The sequence below is a fragment of the Anabrus simplex genome, chromosome 1 (assembly GCF_040414725.1).
Source record: "Anabrus simplex isolate iqAnaSimp1 chromosome 1, ASM4041472v1, whole genome shotgun sequence".
Classification (NCBI taxonomy): Eukaryota; Metazoa; Arthropoda; class Insecta; order Orthoptera; family Tettigoniidae; genus Anabrus; species Anabrus simplex.
This window is the reverse complement of record NC_090265.1, coordinates 673,326,289-673,343,901: the sequence shown is the minus strand read 5'-3', so window position 1 is coordinate 673,343,901 and position 17,613 is coordinate 673,326,289. Positions and strand designations below refer to the sequence as shown.

Sequence of the window (17,613 nt, the reverse complement as noted above, 5' to 3'; positions counted from 1 at the left end):
AAAGACAACCATTTCCAATTTAAAATATACAGGAAACCCACTTTTACCCCGACTACAATCAAAAGTGATTCTTTACATCCCATCTCGCAAAAGAAATCAGCTTATTATAGTTTCTCAACAGAGCCTTTGAAATTCCGCTAACAGAAACAGACAGAAAAAAGGAACTTTCTTTCATTCGTCAACAGGCTCTACATAATGGTTTCAGTTTGAAATTCATCAATAAAATCATCACTAAATGCAAATACCAACAACAAATTAAACTTAAACAGCATTCAGAAAAAGAAAAAGGATATATAAAATTCACCTTTAATAACCCGAAGATTTACGAAATCACCAACTTATTCAAGAAACACAATACCAAGGTAGCCTTCTCTACAAACAACACCACGAAACATAGATTCTTTAGTCATAATAAAGCTAATAAACTTAAAGATGACGAATTCCAGGAATCGGGTATTTATAAGCTGACTTGTGCTCAATGTAAAAAAACTTACGTGGGACAATCTGGAAGGAACTTCTCAATTAGATATCAATAACACATCAATGCTGAAAGATACAAAAGATTCTCTGCCATGGGATCCCATATGAAAGAGTCCAACCACAAATTCACCAATATAAAACAGGACCTTCAAATTATCTGTATGATTAATAAAGGTAATCTTATGAACAACCTGGAAAACATCCACATCGTTCTTGATAAATTGGAAAACTGTGAAGAGAATCTCAACGAAAACAACGAGCATAAAAACATCTTATATGAGAATATTAGCAAATACTTAGAATGGGTAAACATGAAACAGACTAGACGAACAAGAGATATAATCAAACACGACATCGCAGAAGCACAGCCCAATCTCCCTCCTCCCTCCTCCCTCACATGTTATTTTAGATGACGATAAAACTCTACTTCCCTTCTCTCCAGAGCTTTCCATGAACTGTCAAACTGTATCACATCGTTACTTCACCAGGTCGCGCTCAAAAACAGACCCTCTAGACAGCGCAGAATAAATATCTTTTCCAAACAAGAACGAGAGGCAAGATGACCTATTCTGATGACCTCCATTTTTATCAAAGGAGTCTCCAAAGAACTTTTATTTGTGCTTATTGTCATAATGTTTTTCTTTTCAGTTCTTTATTTATACAGCTGAAGAGGACCTCTAAGTGGTCGAAACATGTCCTGTAAGTTTTAATTTTATTCAATTTTGCCTGAGGTATTAATAAAGTATCGATTAGGTGGTTATTAATACTTACTTCTTGATCAAAATCCATGACAAAACATGGCATCATAAAAAACTCCCTCAAAACCTGAACCATATATTCACATTTAATATAAATAAGCACTGATACAGATGGTACAAACAAAATATATTATGATAGTAAGTATGGCAGTTTAATCAAGTGGAGAAATAACTCAACTTTCTCCCTTTGGGTTCCAATTAATTTCTTGCCTGGATCTTGCACAAGTCCAATGTAACATTAGGCAACTCAGGGAAGGAAATACTAACAAGGGAACTCACACATGTGATACACTCAGATCCGCTTGAAATTGGGTAGGAATATTTGTGGGAGGCAGTAGAATGCTAAGGTGCAAACAGCATGTACCCAACGTATGTCTGAATGCCAACATTGAACAAATAGTCATAAAATTAAAAGTGCCGTGGGAGTATCGGGGTGTGACGGAGAGGTAGGGAGGACAAAAGCAGCGAATGTGAGCCAGCCGGGTCGTGTCGAGCTGCGTCAGCAGCCAGGCAGGGTATAGTCGGGCTGCTCGCTCGAGTCGAATGAATGCTCCCCCCTTCCCTGGTTCGGATCATGCATTACTCGTATCTTCCCGATTAGAAACGTCAAAGCAGGTCAAGAGGTGCACATTGATGAGTTGTCCGATGAGACAATGTTCTTACAATGACAGGTAAAATGTGACTTTTTTCTTTTCATTTTTATGAATGGTAAATGTATACAGTATTTACTTTAAGCTTGTATTGTAATAGATTTTTTTGCACCTAGATACAACAAAACCCCCACTACAGAAGTCATTCAATCCGTGGAATGTAGTAGTGTGCATTCAGAAATGTTTTGCAGAGTGTAACAAAAAGAAAAGATGAAAGAAATTTGGGATTGAAATTATACCGTAAGCTGATCAATCTATATACACAGCATGATTCAACCGCCCCTTCCAATGCAGTTTTATGCAACCCACAATATTCATTCCGTCCTGTAAACATCTGCCCTGCTGGTATGCTCAGAAAACACAACCAGATATCTTGGTATTTACCACCTCACCATGAAATGAAGCTGTAATGTTATACTCGTATTAAACACTCAAAAACATGCGCCTGCCTTCTAGATCGTATGAACCTGACACGCCGGCGAAACACTAAATTGATATTGGGACCACAGTAAACGTAATACTTGCTATAAGCTACCCAGTGTGCCGTACGGAACCGTAGTGTAGTTGGTAAAGGCGTGGCGGAGCGGTCTTGCATGTCAGGTGAGAGGTTCGAGTCCGGGGCAAAGATTACAAAGTTTTGAAATATTTGTTTAATATGTACCACACGCAATGTTAGTTCAATACCTGCTTTCATGCAAATTGTGTGTGAATGAATGTGTTTGTGGCCCTAAGAAGGGTCAATTAGTTAGCAGGCCCGACACATACAGACCGAAAATACCGTATTTACGGAAACAATCCCTGCATATTACAAAAAATAAAAAATAAAATTGTGGCATGAAATTGGGGTGCGGGTTTTATTTGCGTCAATGTTGGTAACACGCTCCTGGCTCACCTAGTTTTCGATATTGGGTGTACAGTTATGCTTTGTGTAACCTCAGATGGAAGAAAACTGCCTCATATGTCATATTTAAACGGAAAACAAATCTGACATTTAATTTAAAACTGCCTGTACATTTTAAAAAATAGTACTTTACTCAGTAATTTAAATTCAAAATTTCTCCGTGTCACGATAGAATGCATCTTCCGGAATGTGCAGGGGTAGCTTTCCGCACTTTCACTCACTTCGGTGTGTTGACAGTTTGTTTCATAGCTGTTAAGTTTGAGTGAAATCATAATTCTTTTGAGTTCAGCGTTTTAAGGAACGCCACAGTATCACGGAACAGGCAGTGTGTGAAGAAGCAGAATCTGTGAACACCGGCGATTCTCTTTGGCAATGCAGACATTTGGCGAAAAAGCGTGGCTCATAATTATAAACAATTTGTACTCAACGAACAATATTGTCAATACCAATGAAACTGCATTTTTTTATGCCTAGCCCAAACGGACTTTTTAAAAGGAGATGGGGTCACTGTACTGTGTTGCAATGCAGACGGAAGCGAAATACCTCCTCCCCTCGTCATAGGAAAGTTAGATAAGCCACGATGTTTAAAGAGCATCGGGTACTTTCCGAACAAATACAAGGCATCTAAAAAAGCATACAGTAGTCATCAAATGAATAAAGTACTTGCACAGGGGAGCCAGCATAGACTTCTCGTCTTTGATTTCTTTTCTCTTTCCTTGTGTGAGGTTATGTTTGTCAGTAAGTTATCCAAGTGCATTATTTGAATGCTGTAAATGCACCTTGTTGGATACATTTCAGAAATAGTTTCTTTGATTGCATTTCTTCATCTTCTTCTTTTCTTACAGTTTTTCCCACACCAGTGGGGTCCGGGTGTGAAATGCGTTGCACATGTGTATTTAGCCCTGTTTTACGGCCGGAAGCCCCTTTGATGCCAACCCTATACGGAGGGATGTAAGTACTATTGCGTGTTTCTGTGCAGGTTAGTAGTGTGGTACGTCGTCTGAATATGGTGATAAATTGGAAAACGGTGAAGAGAATCTCAACGAAAACAACGAGCATAAAAACATCTTATATGAGAATATTAGCAAATACTTAGAATGGGTAAACATGAAACAGACTAGACGAACAAGAGATATAATCAAACACGACATCGCAGAAGCACAGCCCAATCTCCCTCCTCCCTCACATGTTATTTTAGATGACGATAAAACTCTACTTCCCTTCTCTCCAGAGCTTTCCATGAACTGTCAAACTGTATCACATCGTTACTTCACCAGGTCGCGCTCAAAAACAGACCCTCTAGACAGCGACAGAAGAATTAATCAGAAACGATTAAAATCCCTGACCTGGCCGGGAATCGAACCCGGGACCCTCTGAACCGAAGGCCAGTATGCTGACCATTCAGCCAACGAGTCGGCCAGTTTTTTCTATTGCATTTGAAAGGTTTAAACTGTGAATCAATGCTAATTGCATGCAGTAATGGATCTTAGGATATTTTTCGACGCGGCAAGGGTTGGCCTCTTTGAAGTACGAGTTAGAGCGGTTAATTGAAAATCACGTAATTCAAAGTCCGATTTTTGTGTCCCAACGACTTCGAATCAACGAAGTTTTATCACATCGCAAAACTAACATCTGGGTTCTCCCGTGTGTCTGTTTCAACTGTTTACATTGCACGGAAAAGAATTATCCACCACCGGTCGTGTTAATATCCACGTAAAGAAAAGACCGTGTGTGGGAAGTATTTTAGACGTGATGCGTAACGAATTTGTAAGTAATTTAGGAAAGGATACTAGTGATGCAAATGCAAGAGACAAGAATCTTTCGATCTACGGAGAATCAAGCCTACTGCAAGTTCAGATTTATTTATTATTTTTTTTTATTTTTTTTTTGCTATTTGCTTTACATCGCACCGACACAGATATGTCTTATGGCGACGATGGGATAGGAAAAGCCTAGGAATTGGAAGGAAGCGGCCGTGGAACTAATTAAGGTACAGCCCCGGCATTTGCCTGTTGTGAAAATGGGAAATCACAGAAAACCATTTTCAGGGCTGCCGACAGTGGGGCTCGAACCCACTATCTCCCGATTACTGAATACTGTCCGCACTTAAGCGACTGCAGCTATCGAGTTCGGTAAGTATCTAGGCCTACTTGATAATTTTCGTGGCATATATATTTCATAGCAATGATAATGTATTTCCCAAATATGTTCAGGCAAAGCAGTTATATTCGTTAATTTACACGTTCATATTTGTGTAAAGACCACGTCGACCTCGCAGAGTGATATGAAACTTTTGTTTATGCCTATGTTACTCCTTCAATGCAAGGAATTTTTGTTCACTTAATTTTTTTCAAAATGAACCTTTCTAAAATTAGGGTGTGAGGATTATTCGGTGGCGGGTATTATTCGTGTAAATACGGTAATAGGAACACAACTGCCCTGACAATGTTTTATCGCAGCAAATGCTCGATGTGATGGCCGTTTTTGGTAGGCCCGGTGTCCAATAGATAATCTTGTGCGCTAAAGCATTCCAGGTGTAATTGCTCGGCAGGCATCCGTTATGAGTTGAGTGTAAACGACGTTCTTCAAATGTCCCCACAACAAGAAGTATAACGGCATTAAATCCGGGTATCTGGCGGGTCAAAAACAGGACCTCCTCATCCTATCCATTTCTATGGCAGTTCCTCGTTGTAACCACGGCGTCAAACGATCATGTAAGGGCACATCCTCCAGCAGCAGTGCGAGTTCCTGATGCAGAAAGTGCAGGTAGCGTGGGCCCGTCCAATGGCCCTCAAAGAAATAAGGTCCAATCAGGCGATCCCCCTCAAGATTCCACACCACATTGACTCCCCATCGTACTTGATGGGCCGCCTGTCGCACCCAGTGAGGATTGTCCTGACTCCAATAGTGCATATTGTGGCGATTGACATTCCCATTATTGTGGAAGCGTGATTCATCCGAGAACAAGTTATGCGATACGAATGCTGTATTGTCCAGCCTGCCTAATAGCCACAGACAGAACTTCATTCGAGCTTCGAAATCCTGCCCATGGAGCTCTTGATGTAGCTCAAGATGGTATGGGTGAAATTTATGTTCATGTAGTATTTGCCAGACGGACGGCTGGCTGGTGTTCACCTGTCATGCAAATGCCCTTGTACTGATGTGTGGATTATTACGAGCTACCTCCTGAACGGCCTCTTCTGCTTCACCTGATGTAATGGGCCTATTGCGGATTGGTAGCTGGTTGGAAATCACGCCTGTTGTCCTTAAGAGTCTTTCAACACGGTGGAATGCCGTAGCAGCTCCGTGTTACCTGGTGGGATACCGTTCCTGGTACAGACGTAGTGCCTCGCACACGTTTTGTCTTGCTTCCCCATAAATGAGGAGCATGTCCACGTATTTTCTCTGTGGAAAACATGCCGAATGACAGCAGATGTTACAGTACATTCAGGCCCTAACCAGCGGAGTATATACAGGGCATAGGAAAAATAACGGCGTCATCCTACTGTTTGAATGTGGCAAACGCAGGCCTGTGTTTACGTATTCAAACATCATACCGATACAAAAATATTTGAATGATGCAGGATTCGAGCCGCCACTAGCACACTGCGTCGATTGCTAGGCAAATGCCGAACCACATCCGCCACGCTACACTGCTTGAAACGTGCTGGTAGTACAACGAGAGCAGCGTACATACGCTATACTGTTCGGTGTTTAAGACATTAATTACTTCACTGTTACGTAGTTTTATGCATTGATTCCCCTCTTCGTTACACCTGGTCACGAGGCACGACACATTAACATAGTTACATGCTAACAGGACGTTGCTACATGATTTCAAGGCATCATGTTTTGCGAACAGATGATATAACATTTCGCTACGGTTCAGAATTGTATGCAATATGGGCTCACCAAACATTAGTACCAAGGGAATAGCACCCCTATAACCATGTGCACGTTAGTTGGGCTGCAGCAAACGATATTGGAAGGGGCTGCTGAATCACACTATATCTTTACGTTTAAGAGAAAAACAAGCATTCACAGGAATTGTGTTCTTGTCTCAGTTTTACAGGTCTAATTGCCAACCGAGTTTTGGATACCGATGTGACAGTCGAACTGGATGGCACATCAAATATGTCAGATGATTACAGTTTTCGAGGAAGACAATATTGAAAAACCGATATTTGAATCCATCTCCGGAAATGATGCTCCTAACACTGCATCCACAACAACAGCCAAACGATGCCTAAGCCCAATAACTTATAAGAAGAAGGTCGTCGAAAAATGGCAAAACAAATGTAAGAAGCAGGGGAGCTTTGCATCAGTGAAACACAGGTTTCATAAATTAAAGTGCCGGAAAGAGTATTACAGGTGAGAGCAACAATTGGAAAACTGTGGCATAACGGGAGAAAAAAAATAAATTTGTTATGTAGAAGACTTATCATAAGTTCAAAGAAAGTAGACAACGAAACCAAATTGTTCATGATATAAATACTGAAAAATGGGCTTTCAAGTACGCTGGTCTAGTTAGCTACGACATGTTTCGAGTCTCTCATTCCGAGGTAATGAGTTTTAAAAAGAAATTTAAAACTTGATCAAGAAAGATTTGTAAATTTGTGACTAAAAATACCAATTTGAACAAGAAGATACTAATTGTAATGCAACACTATTTATGGAAGAAGTGTCGCAATTAATAGAAAGTCACAGCTCAGAGTGCGTGTTTAATACTGATCAGTCTGATTTTCATGAAAGTTCCATTCTGGCAAGACCCATAATGAACGAGGAGATAAAGTCGTATTAGCGGAAGCACAATTTATTACTTCACTAACTCATAGCTACACAATACAGCTAATAATTTCTGTAGATGGACAACTCCTGCTAGTGGTGTTGAAAGACAAAAATGGCAAATTTGGTCCTAATATAGAAAAAAAACCTATTTACAGCACCAAATTTGTACACTTTGCCTTCAAAGTCTGGAAAACTGTCCAAAGAACTTGTGCAGAAATGGTTACGGAATGTTTATCGTGAGCTAGTACCAGATTACAGTGTTTCAGTTCTGGATTTCTGGATCGCACAGAAAGAAGAAAATATTTTAAACGCTAAAGTTGGGAGTAAGAAAATCATTTATGTTCAAACAATTCTGAAAGGAGCCACTGGACTTATCCAGCTGTTAGGTGTTTTGGGCTTCTGCATTTGGAAGTAATTGATTGGTCTTTTGTACGATTTAATTTTATTAAACACTTTAGACATCAACGTACTTCTAAGGAATAACCTTTTAAAAGTGCCATTTTTGCCGCATAACCAGTTCTCTTCTCTGCGTTTTTGTTGGTACAAATGTGGCTATGTTAACAAGAAACCTTCACAATTTGTTAATCTAGTCGATTGCTGTTTCAAAGAAGAACCTGCCGATAGTCAGTGTAATACTTGTGAAAGCGACAGTGCTGTAAGTTGTGCATGGTGCACACAGTATCGGTGCCTTGTCCACTTTCTTATAAACAATCACTATTGCACTAATTATGAGTAAAAAAGAACTCAGGCATGAATTTTTTCAAACCTTATTGGCATCGTTGTCTAAACATCGTCCTTGCAGGCAATCGTTTCATGTGCTGTTTTCATATTTACAATTTGCACATCTGATCGGGAAGTTATGGGGAACGTGCTAACTATACGCTGCCTGGATGTTAGCGTGGCTCAACACGGCCCGGCTGGATCACGTCCGCTGCTTCGCTCCTCCCTACCTCTCCGCCACACCCCGATACACCCGTGGCACTTGTGATTTTACGATTATTTATTTGTTCAATGTTTGCGTTCAAACTTGCACTGGGCACATGCAGTTTGCACCTTAGCATTCTACTGCCTCCCACAAATATTCCTAGCCAACTTCAAGTGGATCCGTGTGTAACACGTGTATATGTTCCCTTGTAAATAAAATGCTGAATTTTTACATTAAAATATGAACTGCTCATTTCTTTAATATCCATTATGTTAACAAAATAATCAGCAATATTTTGTAAAAGTGTGGTACTTCTGGAGGCATTTGTTTGGGTCTCACAGGTCTCTCAATAAAGGGATGTCTCATTTCTGCCTCCTTTTACTTTCCTGTCCCAACACCCGACACAGTCCTTAATTTTCTTTTGTCCTCACGAGCACCTATGATACGTAGCTTCCCATTGAGACAAAATTCTTGGTCGCAGCTGTTCCGACAGCTGCACTTATGGATGTTTTGTTTAGAAACGTCCCCCATAAGCCCCACGGTGACTATATCCCTGAAAAGAATTGTGACTAACTTGAGGCTTATTTTCTGCCTTTTTTTTCCATATTATATACAGTGAAATCTCATTAGTGCGTTCCTCATTAACACATTTTCCTGCTTAGTACGTCGTAAATTCGAAGTCCCTATTCTCATTGTATTAAATCTATATCAAAATAACTTGCTTATTGCATCATGAATTTTTGCTATTACCGTTTAGAGCAATCAATTTTTTCTAGCTCTGAAAATTTTATTTGTCATCCCTTGTGAAAAAAACGTAATTTCCAACTCTGGTAATAGCCGTCGCCACAGTTATGTGATTATGGGAAAAGGTCTTGAATACTTGAACTTCACAGGATAAGTTGCACCTTCGGAGAGCAAGCCGTGAGCCATAGGAATGTTCGGATTTGCTTACCTGTTAGAAGTGAGATTGCTGAATAACAGTGAGCCCATTTGTGCGTGTATTTTTCATTTCATTCAGAAGTTAGAAATTAATTTTGTGTTGAATGGTACAGTAGAGTGTAGCGAATATTTGTCGCCTGATACTGTAGCCTATATCTGGATTAGGAACATAAACGTGTGAAACCGACTAGAGTGGTGCATATTTGTCTTGTGATAGCCTAGTCAAGTATACGGACCAAGACGGGAAATTCCTTACTAATGAACACAAAATTAAAATCTGTCAGAAACTGGACTGGCGCCCGCATTTTTAAGCAAGCAGAGGTCGCGAATGTTGAACACGCACCTTCGAGTTCCGTCTCGATCACTTAAGCTGATCAAGTTTTGTCGACCTCAGAATGGTGGCCAAAGTCATTCCTCCCAGTCGCACATTGTCAAGGCTAAACTCCAATTCACTGTGTAAGAGTGTGAACACAAAATAATGGTTAACCCATTGACGATGGGCGCCGAATGGAGGCTTACTACCCCATGCAGACCAGATAGCTCAAGCCTTCAAGAAAGAAATTACACTCCTGCAAGCGAACTACTGTAACTCTAAATGTATTAAAAACATCGACCTCTAACTTGGAACATGTATTCACTAGGTTGCTTTGTAGCCTGTACGTTATGATACTTTCCAAAGCAATACTGTTTGTGGCTCCATTGAATAGTCGTTCTAAGCACAGTGTAGTATGAATGCCGTATTTGTGCCATTTGTATAGTCAATGTTTTCAAGTATGCAAGGATTTCCCTTTACGGCTACTCCCCGTTTAGTGTTAGCCATTAATCACTGTCACTCGGTATCTATTATAACTGGTCTGTACATAATTAATCACAATTATCGGTAGCCGTCGGCAACTGAATTCACCGCGCCATACTGACATCTGCACGGGTGCTCCAGGGAATAGCTCTACATATCAGACATTATTTTTTAAAATACATGAAGGTTTAAAGAAAGATGCAGCAATAATTTATATTGCATGACTACACCATTTGGGACTCAATCTCGCCCACAATTTCATCAATAATCAAGAAAATACAAGGTGAATAAAAGCGAAAATCTACGATCCCTCTACTCCACGAAATGACTGAAAGTAGTTAAAATTATAGCCTACAGATAGCACAACAAGCTACAAATGATGCCCATGAGTAAAAACCGGGGCCCGTCACCAACTGTTGTCCTCAGTACTACGGAGATCTTCGGGGCCGGTCGTCAATATGTTAAAAACCCACTGCTCTGAAATGGCTTCTACTAACATTTGTTTTAGAAAGAATGTGATATGCAATTCTTCTTCTTCTTCTTCTTCTTCTTCTTCTTCTTCTTAATGTGCCATCTTCTAGCGAAGGTTGGCTGTCAACATGGTGATCTGGAGTTTGGATGCAGCGACACGGAACACACACATCCGTGTCCAACCCATACCAGTCTACGAGGTTCTTCATCTGTAGAGTTCGTCGTCTACCAGGACTCCTACGTCCTTCTATTCTTCCTTGTATAACAAGCTGCAGGATTCTGTACTTATCATTCTGCATTATATGGCCGAAGTATTCCAGCTTCCACCTTCTGCAATAATACTTCCAATATTTTTATTGGCCCCAGCGCACAGGTTTTCTGGTATATATATATATATATATTTTACACACCTTGCAGTAAACTTGTTATTTTATAAACACTGTACCCACGGATACACTATGTAAAATGACATGTTGGAAAAAATCATATCTGGCGTTTCCATATTCCTGTTGGGTAGTTTTTATTTGTATATTCAGTAGTACGTTTCCTCGCTTAATACGTTCCTTTTTCTTGTCCCCTACAGAAACGTCTTAACGAGGTTTCACTGTAGCTGAAAGCTGTTCTCTAAAGCTAACGGATTCTTTCCTATATTATGTGCGTGTATTCCATGTTAGTGTTGTGACATTATTTTGAAAAACTGTGGTTACCTTCTTCAATCATCAAGACTTACATCACAGTTTTTGCCACACTCTTCCACCTTAATTCCTCACTTGAATCTTTTTGTCACATTCAAGAACACTTATTTCACTTTCAGAATCAATCAACAAATCAGCATCAATATTGCCACTGTCACACAACCGTCCGTAAATACCATCAGGTTCCATGCTGCGACTGCAAGACGCCATGTTGATAACAAATATAAACACAACAGTGACAAACTTTCTCCACAGGAAAAACAACTCTGCAACAACTTAACAGTAGATGGCAGCATGGAACAGAGCAATGTCCAGGCTCAGCACCATTTTCGTTCCAACATAAAAAATACATAACCTTAAAGTTATGTCAGATGTAATGGAAAATTAATGATATTGGACTGTGTCAAAGGGTTAAAATTAAAATTCACACAATTAAATCTAATCCTCATCTTTTTACTATCTGCTTTAACCTCTTCAGTGGCACGCCCGAGAAATTCTCGGGTGGCGCACGCCTGCCCATAACGTCACCGCCCGAGAAATTCTCGTTTAGCTGCAGCGCTCATTTCGCGATCGCCCTATAATTTCTCGGGTAATCTAATCTCTTTAGAAAATGTTTTCCAGCATTCTCAACAGATGGCGGGAGGATTTCCAGCTGTATTCATGAAGCGTCCGGCCTAAAATATGCCTTATCTTCTATACTTTACATATACAACCTCTGGTCAGCTGACGAGGTAAACAGAAATGGCGAGCGCGAAACGGAAGATAAGTTTGTCTGAAGACAAAATAAGGAACTACATCAAGGATGAATCTCTAAGTGGCATTAGTATTTCTGATAGTAGCGATAATGATACTATTGATTCTTCAGATGATGACCTTAGTAATTCTAGTGAAAGTGAAGAAGATATTACGTCAGAAGCTAAGGTGATGGTAGATGTTGAATATACATTTGTGTGGAATAAGTGTAAGCCTGGGGATAGTGTGCGACCTAATATTATTCCATTTACGGGAAATCCTGGTGTGAGGATTGGATTATTATCAGAGGTGAGTGCGATTGACTCTTTTGAACTGATTCTAACAGATGAAGTTGTAAATTTGACAGTGACCGAAAAAATTCGTTGGCGCTATGCTAAAAGTGCATTGAAATACTTGTAAATAAATCTCCGCATGCAAGGACACAGTTTTGGAAGAAACAAACTCTTCCAAAATTTAGCAATTTATTGCGTTAGTGTTGCTGATGGGAATAATACAAAAGCCTGAAATAAAAATGTATTGCTCACAGGACAGTATACTCAAAATACCAAGATTTTATGGAACTATATCACAGGCCTGCTGTAAAAAAGGGTAAATAGAGTGTGAAGTAAGATTTTATTAACCTTGAATAATATATTAATGTGTTCGCTTAATAATTGTTACTCATTCCTTGCTTCCTAAAATTAAACAATTTTCTCCAAAAAACCTCCCTTTTCTGGCACAGGAGGTCTGCGAAAACCCGCCACCGAAGGGGTTAAGTCTGACCATGGGGTTTCATATATTTCAGAAACATACAAAATCATTACCTTTTATTCTCAGCCACAGACGCACAAGAGAGTTTTGGTTTACTTTGTTTGCCATCTAGTAGATCTAGAGTACAACGGAGCGTCGAAATTGACGAGCCGACAGCCAAGTGCCGTCAAATTAAAATGTCTGCACATGATAGCCCAGGCCATTTTATTACTATTATTATATCAATTTAGGAAGGCTCGGCTTGTGCCGGTAACTTAATGGGCTGACTCGGCCTAAGCAAGGAGTTACCCTCTTGATTATGAAACTATAGGTACATATATCTACAAATATTTACAATGGAAATAATTACAACATATACATTTATACAATAAATATGCACAGATGATGTCACTATTATTATTATACCTTTTATTCCAGTGTCATATTACCCGAAAATGTTTCAAAAACTATCAGTGGCAAAGAGAAAAGGGTACCAGGGATACCCACCATGGGACAATGGTTGCTCATTCTTCTTCCAACTGTCAAAAGCAGCTCCAGTTAAACTACAGGACTGAACACTGAGGATTCGAAGAGTAGGTAACGCCTTCAGTATTTCGTGTAGGCAGATCAACCAGTCGTCATCAAAGTCATTATAGCTGAGATTAAGTACTGACAGAATCTACCAAAGGAAGAAAGCAATGTGTTAAAGGTTATTTATTAATTCAGCATATGACTAGATCATATCACAAACTTACGTCCAAGAACAAGAGAGTGAGTAAAAAGAATTTACTTATTTAAAACAACTTCCCTAAGTAAAGGACTGCCACAAGACAAAGTATACTGAACACTTCATTTTTTCATTGTTGTTCTACTCTATTTAAAAGATCACTTTGGCAATGACAGTAAAGATGGTTTGAAAAATGCAAACTGAGCCCTTTGGGGCCATTAAGGCTATCTAGAGCGAGAACTATAATCCTCATCCTGAGGTGGTGCAGCTCTTTTCAGGCACATCTCTAATGGAGATGAGCTGCATGTACCATTTTATGCATAAGCCAGCCCTCCTGCCATTCTTAAATCTCTGGCAATACAAGGATCAAACCCAAGCCTCAGAGGATGGCAGTTATTAGTGCTAACCACTACGCTATTTTTTTGTCTGCTACTAGTTTAACATCATGCTAACACATTGACAGTTTTCGGCGATGGAAGGATGGGAAAGGGCTTGGATTGGGAAAATAGCAAATGCAAACTCTCAGCTATGTGACCCAAACCATGTGGCAACTTGCTTGGTACCCACACCGTGGATTAGTTATTAAGGCAATCTTAAATGAAAAGTAACATTCCATAAATAGTATTGATTGATTGAATGTTGTATTTTATTTAAAATTAATTATTAGTCAATATGGTTTAATGGCCACCTGTTGCCATTTCTTGATGGATGCAGTATTTTTGTATCTGTCTCTTGGCACAGGCCAAAGCAAAGTGTAGCTTCCACCAAAGTCCCAGTCTCATCCATCGCTGTGACAATATGGAAGCTGCTGGGGTATGGGTGGTGCTGAGTAATGACATTTGGAGCACAACTAGTGTTTGAGTGTTATGAAAGATGTTGCTCATAGGATCAGTCATGCTGCAGTAGCACCTTCTGGTCCAGTGAGGAAAGCAATGGCAAACTACCTCACTCATCTTGCCTAGTACGCCTCATTTGGGCCCTGCCATTAGTTTTTGCAGTTTCTCTATAACTGCATAGCCTTTGGTGGTGCTATTTGAGGATCCAACCAGCCTCTGGGCTGATGACCTAACAGACAGACATGGTTTAATGGGAATATCATCACTAATGCAGCGGTCATCGCCAAAGTATGGAGAGAATACTGCATTAAGCTGTTCACTGATGACCCACAACCAATACCAGGTCACCAGAACCCAACAAACGATGAACCAATGATCCTTAGAGAAGAAGTGGAACATGCAATAAAAAAGCTCCAGAACTGGAAAGCGCCAGGCCAAGATGGAATCACTGCTGGAATCCTTAAGAACATGGGTGACCTAGGTGTCGACATCCTCCACAAGTTATGTCAGAAGATATGGACATCTGGAAATTGGCCGGACCAGTGGTGCCACTCCATCTTCGTACCACTGTTCAGAAAGGTTCTCCACTTGACTGTGCGAATTATCGAACGATAGCCCTCATCTCCCAAGCCAGTAAAATCATGCTCACGGTGCTGAATGAGAGGCTGAAGACCTTCTTCCTTCCACAAATATCAGACAAAGGAACTCGTGAGCAGTTCCTAAACATCCGGCAGCTCATAGAGAAGACAAGGGGGTACAATATCAAGATGTTCCTGTGCTTCATGGACTACAAGAAAGCCTTCGGCAAGGTGAAATGGTCAAAGCTCTAGGCTATACTCGTTGAGACGCGGACACTGAGACATTTAGTGTACCAGATTCAACAACTGTACTCTTCAAACACTGCGACAGTGAGAGTTAATAGCAATTTCTCAGATATTTTTTCTACTACTGATGGAGTGCGACAAGGTTGCATTCTCTCCCCCCTCCTATTTAATGTATACAGCGAATACATTACGAGGGAGATTCTCAAAGATTGGAGTTACGGCATCACAGTTGGTGGCAGGAAAATTAACAATCTGAGATACGCGGATGACGCTGTGATAATTGCAACACTGATCATGAACTAGAAACTATCATGCAGAGGTTAGACGAGCAAAGCAAAGAATATGGTCTTGAAATCAACAATAAAAAACCAAAGTGATGATTGTAGATCGTTATAATAACAACAGACCTGCCATAACAAGAATGGCTGATTATGAGGTTGTCAGTCACTTCGAGTATTTGGAATCTATCGTCACAAATAGCAGAGACTGTGAACCTGAGATCTGTACGCACATTGTGATTGCGAGAAATTCAACAGCAAAACTTACTCACATCTGGAAGGACACCTCCATCGCTTCCAAGACAAAGCTCACCCTCATTCGAACTCTGATCTTCCCCATCGTGACCTATGCAGCAGAAACTGGACGATGACGCAGGATTGATGCTCTAGGAATGTGGTGCTCTAGGAGATCACTGCGAATACCATGGACAGCACACCGTACTAATGAATTGATCCTGCAACAGCTTGGCATCAGAACAAGACAGTCAACTCTTATCAACCAGAAACAACTCAGGTATTTTGGTCATATATTAATCATAGGGGGAAAAGGCGATGGCCGAAAACCTAGAGGACGTGCACCGTTACGATGGAAGGACCAGATCAGGAGCTTGACCAGGATGAGCTTACAGCAAGCAAGTAACCAAAGTCACCATGACCAAAGCAGAGACTCCTGGAGGCAAAATACCAAAAGGCTTGTCGCGTGATGCCACTACACCCTTACGAAGAGTTGGACTCAAAGAGAGACATGGTTTAATATGACTTCTTTTTATTAAAACTATCTGTTGTGAGAATCCAACTTCGACCTATATTAACCACCTTTAAGAAAATCTGTTATACTTAATGGCAGAGGCACATTGCATGAATTCCACATTTACAGGAGAACCCCTGTAATCCAACTAATTGGGCCTGTGGTCGGTTCGGATTTTCAGAAAAAGCATTTAATAACATATATACAGTATATTACACAGTTATAGCTACAGAACTAGTAGCCATATACCAAGGTAGTAGGGGGTTTAGTTCTTTACATGTAAATGATCTTGGGGGGCAGAGTGCAATGAATGAAGTTCAATTTTTCTGTTTACTTGTAAATGTTATTGAAAACTGTGTACATAAGACTCGTTCAAAAAGGTATTTGAGAAACAAGCTCTATTAATGTTCTGTTCTTTTTATTTGTTTGTAAATATTGTTATTGTATAGAAATGTTTGCATTAATAGTTGTCCCTTGTTTCACATGCCTGCATTTATGTTAATCATGCCTCCCAATAATTACCTGAAGTGCCTGAGGGTGAAAGAAAACATTCAAAATGTGGAGCCTCCTATAAGATGGATGGAAGTGGAAAATGCCCTACAGAACATGAGCAAACCAAAGGCAAAAGGCATAGATGAGATAAGCGCTGACTTGATCAAGGCTGCTGGAGTGCAGTGGTTGCTTAGAGTCCTAAACACCATTTGGAAAGAAGACAAACTACCCAAAGACTGGACTAAAGGAGTCATCGTCCCTCTATTTATGAAAGGAGACAGACTGAAACCCATCAACAGGGGATTACTCTTCTATCTCATGGACTCAAAATAATGGAACGAATCATAGAACAGAGATTAAGAACCATCACTGAACCACAGCTTGAAGCGTAGTATGGTGAAGGAATAGAGCTACAACAGATCTGATATTTTCTGTAAGAATGATGATGGAAAAGCACTGGGAAAAAGGAAAAGATGTCATCTTAATTTTCCTACATATTGAGAAGGCTTACAACAGTGTCTGTCTGTCTGTTAGGTCATCAGCCCAGAGGCTGGTTGGATCCTCAAATAGCACCACCGAAGGTTATGAGGTTATAAGGAAACCCCAAAAACCAATGGCAGCACCAAAATGAGGCGTACTAGGCAAGATGAGGAGTGAGGTAGTTTGCCATTGATTTCCTCACTGGGTCAGAAAGTAGTATTGCAGCACGGCTGACCCTATGAGCAGCACCTTTCATAACACCCAGATACACTAGTCATGCTCTGAATGTCATTAGTCAGCACTACCCATACCCCAGCAACTTCCATATTGTCACAGCCATGGA

The 17,613-nt window shown here is 40.3% G+C and overlaps 1 protein-coding gene across 1 annotated transcript in view; it reads right to left on the bottom strand.

Annotated features, from left to right (window-relative positions):
* Window positions 1-17,613, bottom strand: part of LOC136886104 (tonsoku-like protein) — a 250,748-nt gene that overhangs the window by 13,991 nt on the left and 219,144 nt on the right. Inside the window, exon 22 of the mRNA XM_068227232.1 lies at window positions 13,393-13,564. Within this exon, the coding sequence (XP_068083333.1) occupies window positions 13,393-13,564 (172 nt within the window). The remainder of the gene's footprint in view (window positions 1-13,392; window positions 13,565-17,613) is intronic.